We start from the raw sequence: 11730 nt of genomic DNA on the forward strand, positions 1-11730 counted from the left end.
ATCCCAACAGATAGAACTGGAAGCTGGCTCCAATGCCACAACTGATACCCAGCAGCACCAGCTCCTCTGTGGTGTTTGTAAACTCCTGCGAGCTGCTCAAGAGCTCCTGTTTCTGGTCAGAGGTCTTTCTGTTGTAAATGATGGTGAATCTTTCCATGACAGGTGGGAAAAATATCTTCTTGCTGCAGATGAGGTGTCTCAGTCTCAGGAACAAAAGCAGATATACAAGCAGGGCAAGGAACTGCTGTAGGAGCATAATTAGCAGCATTGCTGTCAGCAGAGAGGAGAGTTTGGACCTGACCAAGCTAACAGTGGTGTGGAAGAAATAGTCATGTCAGATGTTGGGGGAATTCTGTTGCTCTTTTGCATTTCTTACAAGCTGTAGTCATGGAGCTGTACCAAAATGTACTTGCCACACATCAAAGGAATCCAGCTTGAAGCAGCTATTGTGATAATGCCCTAACAGAAATTTCTTGGCTCCATTTTTATTCTGCAGGAGGTGCTATCCCAACCCCTTAAACTATAGAAGATATTGCTGCTGCCCCCAACATCAAGCATAACCTTTCCCTGCATGGAAACAGGTGTTATTTTTAGTAGGTTGCATTTTTTTCAATTCCCGCCCCCCAGACATTCTTGTTAAACCCTGGATTTGTGCTGGAAATGGCCCGCCTTGATTATCATACACATTGTAAGGAGAGTGATCACTTTGGATAAGCTATTACCAACAGGAGAGTGGGTTTGTGTGTGGGGGAGGGGGGGAGAAAACCTGGATTTGTGCTGGAAATGGCCCACCTTGATTATCATACACATTGTAAGGAGAATGATCACTTTACATAAGCTATTACCAGCAGGAGAGTGGGGTGGGGGGAGAGAAAACCTTTTGTAGTGATAAACACCCATTTTTTCATGGTCTGTGTGTATAAAAACATCTTCTGTATTTTCCACAGTATGCATCCGATGAAGTGAGCTGTAGCTCACAAAAGCTTATGCTCAAATAAATTGGTTAGTCTCTAAGGTGCCACAAGTCCTCCTTTTCTTCTTACTCTTCCTTGACTTTAGACTACAGTGAAACAAGATACAGCCTGGAGCTGCACAGACAAATAAATGAGAATTCAGGATAACTTACATTCCCATACACAGAGGGTTGTTTGTTTTTTGTTTTTTGTAGATGGTTTAATCATATGATCCAGGAGGCACTTTAGACTGTTTTAAGATGCTATGGATTTTGTTAATATGGGTTTTACAGAATCCTTCAATATGAAGACTTGCTACATAAGCAAAGTCTCTTCACTTCCATGAGAACATCAAATTATTAACGTACAGGCTGCAAGAAGCCAACTTTTGGTTCCTGGCAGGTAGAAAATCAGAACATTGCCCTGATTTCACAACACTTTAGTTGTCAAGTCTCTTAGATGCAGGGAGGCCATGCTGTAAGTGGGGATGTTTCTGCCTGTCCAGAGGGTGGGGAAGCAGTGGCAGGGCTTTCCCTCTAGCAGTGATATCACAGCATCCTGCATGGCCAATTAAATCTGACTAGGTCTCCTGGGAGAAATCATTTGCCAAAAAAATATATATATTTTCAGTAAATTGTATATGTAGCTGCCTGATTTTGCATCAAGTCAGTTCCATCATGCTCACCTCTATGAAGCGGACTGGTGTAACCAGCAAGTGGGAACAAGAGGAAAAGGGGGAAGATTTTGTTTTTGTGGTGTATGTAGCAATATAGCTGTGAGCTAGATTTTGTGATTCCATTTTCAGTGCCCTTCTCTTTACATGTAAGCAGCTTCTCTCCTGGGAGGAAGGGCTGTGTGTCAATTCAGGATGGCTTTTACAGAGCAAGTAACACATATACACCAAAAAGAAAAGGAGTACTTGTGGCACCTTAGAGACTAACCAATTTATTTGAGGATTAGCTTTCTTGAGCTACAGCTCACTTCATCGGATGCATACTGTGGAAAGTGTAGAAGATCTTTTATACACACAAAGCATGAAAAAATACCTCTCCCCACCCCACTCTCCTGCTGGCAATAGCTTATCTAAAGTGATCACTCTCCTTACAATGTGTATGATAATCAAGTTGGGACATTCCCAGCACAAATCCAGGTTTTCTCCAGAAAATCAGAAATCCTGGATTTGTGCTGGAAATGGCCCAACTTGATTATCATACACATTGTAAGGAGAGTGATCACTTTACATAAGCTATTACCAACAGGAGAGTGGGGTGGGAGGAGGTATTTTTTCATGCTTTGTGTGTATAAAAGATCTTCTACACTTTCCACAGTATGCATCCGATGAAGTGAGCTGTAGCTCACGAAAGCTTATGCTCAAATAAATTGGTTAGTCTCTAAGGTGCCACAAGTACTCCTTTTCTTTTTGCGAATACAGACTAAACACGGCTGTTACTCTGAAACCTGACATATACACCATGCTTTCATATAGACTTTTAAGTTTGAGCTTTGTTTTCCTTTAACTGTTTGTCTGCTCTAAAAGATAAATCAATACAAAATGGCACTTGGTGCCTCATTGCTACTAATAAAGGCGGGCCTGTCACACAAGGCCTTCAGTTACATCTCTGTAACCTGGTGTTTTACAATCATGCTGTGACGTTATGAGTGTAATATAATATCTCATTGAAAGGTGACACAGGGCCAGAAAGAGTTAATTAACTCACAGACTGACCTGACTGATGGCCCAACTTTAGAGGCTGGTTAGGAAGATATGTAAATGAATAGAGCTTTGAAATGCAAGCCTGCATTGTTAGAGATAGAAGGATAGATGTTTGCTCAGGTCTTGTGATGTAAGCAAACAAGTCTTGTCTATTGCTATGGCTTTGATTCAAAGATCAAAAAAGGAGTATTAATATTTAGGAAGACACTTGGGTGGAAAAGTATTATTGTCTATATGTCTTTTTGAAGGTTGTGGTAACCTGTATCTGAATTGTTTAATGAATAAATTACCCTATGCTAATTGCCATGATGTATGGGAGGAGGAAAGTTAAGCTTATTGTTTTCTCAGGCCAAAAGGCTGCTGGAAATTTGTAAAAACCTTGGGACACGATCCATCTTCATCTCAGATCTGCTTTGGGTTTCAAGAGTGGGAAACCTTAAGCCATAAGGATTGAGATCCCCAGTCACTGACTGGAGTCACCCTGAATATGGACATTGGACTATAACCTGTATACTGTTTCTAAAAGGACTTTTGGCAACTACAAGCTCATCTCTGCTATGTATCTGAACCTCAAGAAGTGTGGCTGCCTGATGATGCTGCCCATGGGAGCCAGCTGAGGTCACTCAATTAGGGTGAACTGCAAACAGAATGGGGCAGACAAATCCCCAAAGCTGGTGGATATTACAATACTTAGATTTACCAAGGCAGCACAAAACAACTTCTATATTACCTCATTGGTTGATCAGAAGTCTAAATAATGCAGTTCCCTTAAAGTGCCCAGCCTCAGGCCTCCATCCAGACACACCTGTCAGATATGATGATTACTGAAAATCTTATCTCATTATATAAAAGAAAAAGGTTCTTCCAATCCCAGAGGATCAGCCACACACCCAGGTCCAACTATAACTTAGATCCTACCCAAAATACACACCTATAGCCAATTCTTATTAACTAAACTAAAATTTATTAAAAAAGAAAGAGAGAGAGTTGGTTAAAAGATCAATATACATACAGACTTGAATTCACTTCTCGAGGAAGTAATAGGGCTGCTGGGACATGAAGCAGGGCAGCAACAGGCACTGAGCAGGGACCCAGAATGCCTTCTGCTCACCCACCCCCTTCCCACAAGACCTATCGAGAGAGCTGCACGGTGGGAGAGCTGCCCGACAGCGCTGCTCTCATCAGCGGTGGAGGTGCTGCTAGTGTAAACACTCTGACGCCTGAGGAATTGAGTGAGGACACAAACCAGCGCTTTACTTTCACCAGTTCCCTGTCACCGGTTCAACTTACAGCACAAAAACTCTACAAGTGTAGACATACCCTAAGAAAGTACCTTTTTCTGTTTGTTTATACACAGTAAAGTGCACATTATTCTACTCTGTGTCCTGCACTTGGTTATCAGTGTGATAGCACTTGAAACAGAAGCCTTAAACTAGTTAAAACCACCTGCTAATGGGCCAGATTTTTCAAAATGGATCAGGATTAGATTTTCAAATGCTCGAGTCGATGTTTGAGGCCAGATTTTTGCACCCCCCCCCAATATAATATCTCAGCACCAGCAATTCCCATTGTGACACTTATGTCCAGTTTTCAAAAGGGCTCAGCATCCTGAAAGGTCTTAGAAATCTGGCCCATATTATTTAGGGCTGAACTGATGGGTTACTTTATGGCTAATTAAACTTATCAACTAGCCCCGTCTAGTCTTATGGTTACTTGAAGAAGGAGGTGTTGCTAGAGCAATTGTATGGCAATGAATGTTTGAAAGAGCTTGGGAGGTGGAATGGAAGCTGCAGGTTAATATGCTTGATGTTCTTTGTCAGGTACTAGGTTCCCCAACAGAGACTAGGGAAGCATGGACAGTGTTCTTGCTGTGGAGCCAAGTGTAACCAAGAATTAGCCCAGGACTCCTTCACCAAAGTAAGTCATGTTGGTGTTAGCAGTTTGCAATTATGTGTGGTGGAGGGTGAGACCCAAGTGCAAGATGGACACCTGAGAGGCCTCTCATCTCTGTACATACAGGTGATGCATGTAGACCATTCCTGAAACAGGTTGTGTTCGGCTTTGTGTATTTGTCAGTTTTACATGTGATACTTGCTGAATTATGTAACTGCAGCCAAGGAAGGTGTGATCTGCAGCAAAGGAAGATGTTTAGGTATGGATTTTTTATCTCTTCCTTGCGGCTAGGCCCATGTGATTGCTGTTTTCGGTGAACCCTGTACGTGATTAAGTAGATGATGAATAAGTATTGGAATGAGAACTTGCCTTCAAAAGCTGCACTGTCCAGAGTGCAGATCATAGCCTGTTTCATTAGAGTGCATGTCTAAAGGGAAGTCTGCCCTGACTTCTGATCTGGTAGAAGAGGTCTAGAGATTAGATCATGGGACTGAAAGACAAGACTCATGGGGTACTATTCCACTCCTGCCACTGTCCTCCTGTGTGACCTTGGCTGAGTCACTTCATCTGTGCCTCAACTTCTCATCTCTAAACTATGGATAATATTAATCTTGCTAACTCCTTAATGAGAAGTACTAGGAAGTCTGTGGGATCAATATTTGTAAAATGCTTTGAGATCCTTGGTTGCAAGGTGCATAGTATTATAAAAGTGCATAGTATATTGATAGTCTGTCCCACCTGAAACTTTGATGCAAATTTGTTTAATTTCAGAAAATTTATTCAAGTTTGAGCGTATGGTCTTGTTCCTGTAGTTGCCTTTCTTTCTATCAATTACTGAGTGAAATCCATTTATTCCAGTATTGATCTCCTGGGTTAGACTTAGTGGGCCAAATTCTGAATTTCGCCTTATACTAATCTGGGAAAAAACACTCTACAGGGGCTAGTGTTTACAAAAATTAGTTACCTGCTCCCCCTATTGGTAACAGAGCAGAGGATATAATCAAAGTACAGTATTTTCAACTTTATTGAGAAGCCTATGTCTCTGAAGCAACACCGTGGTTCTGTAGCAATTACAAAAGACAAACAAAACAAAAGGAATTGTATCAAAAGTACTTCCAGTGCAGCCTGAGTGGATATGTCTGGTGCTTAGGTTTTTCCTTCTATTCTCTTTCAGTAGGATATGAGCTCCCTGCCACTTGGAGGCCCCAAGCTACTCTGTTGGCCTTAACTAGTGTTAATTACTCTGCTATAATAGGAGCATTTCGTTGTGCAGATTGCTGTTTCAAATCTGATTTAGACTGATGAGCCCGGATTCCCAAAGGAACATAGGCATTGCAAGCCCAAGCAACATGGTGCCCAGAAAGTCACAGGAACAACACTGAGATCCACAAAGCTTGACTTAGGCACCGAGGCTCTGTATGTGATGAACAGGGAATGATCAGTGCTTTAGAATGTGATCCACAAAAACTGGCAGGACAGTCAGTGAAAAATGCTGACCACTGTGATCAGAGCTTTGTCTAAAACCTGGGAGGAGCCTGACTGGCACATGGACAAACCTGACACCATAGTTAGGATAAGCTATGGATGCTCAGTAAATTTTCCCTGTTATTCTCATAAACCCAAGGCAATTTGGCTGGGCAGCTAATTGCTAAATAAGTATTGCTCTGACATTATAAGGCCGCTATTCAGGGGTAAATACCCTTAGGAATTGGAAGGAACCACAGTGCTGAAGTGACCTTGTTTCTCCGTGTATGGAGTTAGTTATTTCACAGCATATCCAATTATATGGGGACGAGTAGGGTTCCAGGACATGGGGGCGTCTATGTGCCGCAACTTCAGTTCCGAGAACCCTGCCTTCTCCAGGTCCTTCCAGGTCTCTCTGGTCAGGCAGCACCCGTCTCCCAAATATCTCCAGGTTGGGTTGTAGATCTGTTGCCAAAAGTAGCCCCAGCTGGAATGATCTGCAGCCACATGCTCCAAGAAATACAAAGCACCACCCTGGGAAACAAAGCAATCAAAATGCTTCAGGAACAAACAAAGGCTCTTAAAATCACCAACAACATCTCCCTTCCACTTTGGAGACACAACTCTTGGATCAAACTCCCCACATTCTGGCCATGTTTGGTTCAGGCTCACTTCTAACTATTATGTTTTCAGAAACTGCTACCCATTATCAATTATGCATGGAGGCCAGTCAGCATTCCACCATGTTCTCATTCTGTCTTATTTCACTCCTATGAGACTTTAAAAATACTATTTGGGGAAGCTACATGACTACAGAAAGGTTTGAGTTCAAGGTGGAAGGGGAAGGATGCTCTTGTGACTAAGAGTCAGGACTCTCAGATTCTGTTCCCAGCTCTGGCACTACTGCCTTAGGTTCCCTTGAGCAAATTACTTAACTTTCTGGTATTTCAGTTTTTCCATCTGTAAAATGGGGTTGATCAGAATACTTACCATACCCTCCAAGTGGTGAGGGTTAATTCACTGATGTTTATATAGCACGGTGAGGCAGGTGCCACTAGACAAGGATCAGGCATTCACTTCATTGGCAGTCTTGTGAGCTGCACAACTGCTTCACTGCATCCACTGCTGGAGAGCAGATCTGGTACAGCATATTCCAGTGATTAAAAACACTGGATAAGTAGCAGAGCTAGTGCTGAGAGCAAACCTATTCAGAACATTCAAGGCTGTTTTTAGTGGAGGCTGGTGTAAGAGTTACAGATTCTGATTTGAATTTTTCACCCCTTAGTGAGGAAGTTGCTGTACATGTTTTTTTCCCCACCTTGTAGTTTAGCTCCACAATGAAAACAATGTTTTGGATTGCCTTAATGAATGTTCTTTATAGTCACAACCAAGGCTAAGGCCTTGTCTGCATGGGAAACTTCTACCACTTACACAGGTTACCCACCCCCTCCCTTTGTGTGGACACTCCTTAGTAGCTTTTTTCAGTTGAGCTTAAACCTGTTCCCAGTGGTGAGCTGGAGCAGGTTCCCACCGGTTCGCTAGAACCGGTTGTTAAATTTAGAAGCCTTTTTAGAACCAGTTGTTCTGTGAGGGACAACCGGTTCTAAAAGGGCTTCTAAATTTAACCGGCCAAAAGTGGTGCCTTAGGCACCGACTCCATGGGTGCTCCAGGGCTGGAGCACCCAAGGGGAAAATTTGGTGGGTGCAGAGCATCCAACAGCAGCTCCCCGCCCCACCCCCGGCTGCAGCTCACCTCCGCTCCGCCTCCTTCCCTGAACACGCCGCCCCGCTCTGCTTCTCTGCCCCCCCCCGGCTTCCCACGAATCAGCTGTTCGCGCGGGAAGCCTGGGAGGGCTGAGAAGCAGGCGGCGGCTTTGCACTCAGGCCCAGGGAGGCGGAAGTGAGCTGGGACGGGGGGGGGGGGGGGCGGAGGGGGCGCAAGGAGGGCTGCCTGTGCCGCAGCAGATAACCCGGGGGGGGGCGGGGCATGCAAGGGAACTGCTCCTCGCCCCAGCTCACCTCCGCCACCCTCAGCTTGAGTGTGAAGCCACCGCCTGCTTCTCAGCCCTCCTTGGCTTCCTGCCGAACAGCTGGTTCACGGGAAGCCGGGGGTGGGTGGATGGGTGGGTGAGGTGAACTGGGGCCAGGCGCAGGACCGGGAGCTGCCGGTGGGTGCTCTGCACCCACCAAATTTTCCCCATGGGTGCTCCAGTCCTGGAGCACGCACGGAGTCAGCGCCTAAGGCTCCACTTTTAATGTGATCAGTGGAGGGAGCAGCCGCTCCCCCTGCTCCTCCCCAGCTACGCTACTCCGCCCCTTGGAGCCAGAGGGACCTGCTGGATGCTTCCTGGGAGCTGCTCCAGGTAAGCATCACTGGGACTCCCCACCTCGCCCCCTGGCAGGTTCCTCTGGCTCTTAGGGGTGGGGTGGGCACCCACTACAGTGGCCCACGAGACCCTCCTGCCCAGTTTGGGGGGGGGGGTGTCAAGGAACACAGGGGGTTGGATGGGGCAGGAGTCCTGGGGGACAGGGGGGGAAACGACCCCCTCGTGGGGTGAGGAGGGAACCAGTTGTTAAGATTTTGGCAGCTCATCACTGCCTGTTCCCAAGTGATATAAGCCAAACCAGTCGTTTTCAACCTTTTTTAATTTGTGGATCCCTAACACGTTTTGAACCCTAACCCTAACCCTTTGGAAATTTTAGACCTAGTCTGTAGACCCCAGGGGTCTGTGGAATACAGGTAGAAAACCACTGAGTTAAGCCAAAAAAGGCATTGTTACACCAGAATAAGAGTGTCATACTGGTATAATTATATCTATTTAAATTTACATCTTAAGTTATAATGAACAAAGTTGCCCATGTAGATGAGGTCCAAGGGTGAGATACTAAAAGCAATAAGCAATGAGGTTATCGGTGAATATACAGCATTAACTTAGTTTGACATAGATATTACAGGACACAGGATAGTGCAGTCCAAGGGATATCTACAAATACGTTAGTAATGCTGCAGGGTCCAGAGCATCTGGCAGGCATGTGCTGACAGGCAATATTGTTAGTAAAGAGAGAGAGTGAGTTTGGGGAGAAGAAAAGCTGGCAGTGAAAGAGGAGGAGTGCTGGGTAATTTAAACTAAACTTCCTGCTCAGCCTGGGATTCCACCCCCTCAAAATGCATAGCCACCCACCCCTCCATTCATTGTTCTACTCTGGACAGATGTGTCCTATGTTATCATGAAGTCCCTACCGCCTGCTTGAGAGTTCCTGAAATCACACAATCATGAGCTCTGTTTGAAGTGAGGGTGTTCCTTCAGAATTCCTCCTGAGTTCCCACCTTTTGCTGAACAAAGGTTCAGAGAACAGGAGTACTGGAAATTCTGGGCTATTGGATGAACAGTGAGCATTGCAGTAAGAACACTTGCGGGTAGGGCACCAGAACAGCCATCCAGTTTCCCTCTAACAAGTGGATTTCGTGCAACAAGGCTGCCAGCTGTTCTAGCCGTCAGGTTGTACTATAGTTCTGCCGCTCCTGCTCTGCATGGTGACAGAATTCAGTTGCCAGAACTACAAAGGCAAGGGCTTATTTTTAATTCCCTCTCACCTTAATTAGGAAAAATAGCAAAGGTTCAGCCAGGTAGAATTCCAGCCTCGGTTGCTGCTCAGCCTGCCAGGTAAGAGTGGGATAACTTTCATCTTAATGAGAAAGTTACTTGCAGTTTCACTTCCACATTCAGACAATGGCAATTGTATGAGCCCACTTCTTAGCTTTGTGTTATGAGATCCATGGACTAGAAAGATGGCACATTTGTGCTTGATTCTTAAGCTTAAAGGGGGGTGGGAAATAAAGGGTAACATTTTCAGAAGCACTGAAATAAGTTAGGTGTCTAAGTCTCATTTTTAAAAGAGGAACATAGGTCCTGAAGTCACTTAGGTGCTTCTGAATATTTGACACCAGGTCCATTAAGGGATATAGTTGGATAGTTTGGGCTTCAGATAAGATGCTTTATGAATAATTTGTAGCATGCTTGCATGTTTTAATTAAGCTAAACCATCTAGTGCTTTTGTGGCTTAAAAGAATTTTAAGCAAACAGCTGTTTGAATGTAACTATCCCCCTGCTATATAGGGTTTGCACTCCAATCATTGCAGCATTGTGATAGTGCATGTGAACCAAAATTTGAACTGCCTGTTAACAGGAGTGGAACAGATGAGCCTGTTTTCATTATCAGCATCACTGTGATTTTTTTAAAGTTGATTCAGTCATAGCTAAGCCTAAGCAACTCACTAGCTGGTCAGGTCTGTCTCCTTACAGGAACAAGGGAGAGAATGTTGTATTGGCTTTTATTTCGATGTTAGCCACATAAAGTAAGTCAAGGCAGCCCAACGATAGCCATCTTATAAGTGTGTGTGATAAACACTGAAATGGTGTTAAGTGACACAGCAAAGGAAATGAAGGTGCGTGGCTTGGTTCTGTCTGTTTTCCTTTTACTCCTTTCTGTTCAGAAAACTGCTGGCTTCCAGGCAAACACATACAAATAAATGCTGTAGGTGATGAAGGTTTGGATTGTGGCTAGCCCATCCAGTGGGCATTTGGAGTCTCTGCTCGTAGGGGAACACAGGGACTTCTCCCTCTCTCTATCCCTGCAGGATATATCTCCAAAGGGGGAGGGGAGAAGGTGGGTCATGGCTTTACCCCTGCACACTAGGCCACTCGGGGGAGGGATGCGTCTCTGGGTAGGTGGCTCCCCACACACTCCCACTAGGCATTTCTTTGCATGGCACAGCTTGGCCCATAAACAAAATAGCACCCCCCCAATGGTACTCATACTCACCAGCCTGAGCACTCGCAAGACTTCTCTCAGGACCTGCTCGATGCTGCGCACCGAGCACAGCACCAAGGTGCAAACCACCACATCCATGGAGTCGTCAGCCACTGGGAGCAGGTCCTCACCGGAGGCCACCATGAACCGTTGAAACCGGAGGTGTGGGCTGTCAGAAATGCTCTTGAGGAGGAACCCCTCAAAGTTGGGGTTGGGATCAGTGCATGTCACCTGGCATCCGGGTGGGTAGAACTGGAAGTTGGCGCCTGTGCCTGTGCCTATTTCCAGCAGCCTGAGCTCCCTCGAAGGGCCTGCAAACTCCCCCAGGTTGCTGAACAGGTCCTGTTTCTGTTGGAAGAGTTTGCGGTTGTAGATAGTGGAGCACTTGGCCATGAGATATGGGAAGATCTTCTTACAGAGGGGGTCCCATAAGCCCAGATAAGAGAGCAGGTAGACAGGCAGGGTGAGGAGCTGGATGCATCGCTGGAGGAGAGGGATCAGCACCATCAGTGCAAAGAGGAGAATGCAAGAATCCTCAATCCTGGCTGTAAACACCACCAAAGCCACTGCTGTGTTCCAACTTTACTGAGCATTTCCTTCTCGCTCTCCTGGCCAGCTGACTCATGCTGAACTGGTTATATCTGGTTTCTCCAGCTGGCTGTCCTCCTAATTCTATCTTAAAGAGACAGAGCATTGTTTAGTCATAATTCTTCCTACAAGCACAACTGAAGCGGGATGCAGTGAGGATAGAAATTGATTTGTTTGCTTACATAATGTTGGACTCAATCCTTCAAGGTCCTGGGTGCTGTGGCCTGGTGGAGCAAAGCACTTAAGTATATGCTTAACTTTAAACATAGGAGTCGTTCTACTGAAGCTAATGCTACTACTCACGAG

At 45.3% G+C, this 11730-nt stretch overlaps 1 protein-coding gene across 1 annotated transcript; it reads right to left on the reverse strand.

Moving 5' to 3' along the window:
- Positions 1–6248: 6248 nt before the first annotated feature.
- On the reverse strand, positions 6249–11467 carry LOC140900975 (thiol S-methyltransferase TMT1A). The gene is made up of 2 exons (XM_073319062.2): positions 10849–11467; positions 6249–6558 (listed from the first exon to the last, which is right to left on the reverse strand). The coding sequence occupies exons 1-2, from the start codon at positions 11341–11343 to the stop codon at positions 6322–6324; spliced, it is 732 nt and encodes a 243-aa protein (XP_073175163.2). The 5' UTR covers positions 11344–11467; the 3' UTR covers positions 6249–6321.
- Positions 11468–11730: the final 263 nt, after the last annotated feature.

Source organism: Lepidochelys kempii, chromosome 20 (assembly GCF_965140285.1).
Source record: "Lepidochelys kempii isolate rLepKem1 chromosome 20, rLepKem1.hap1, whole genome shotgun sequence".
NCBI classification, from domain to species: Eukaryota; Metazoa; Chordata; order Testudines; family Cheloniidae; genus Lepidochelys; species Lepidochelys kempii.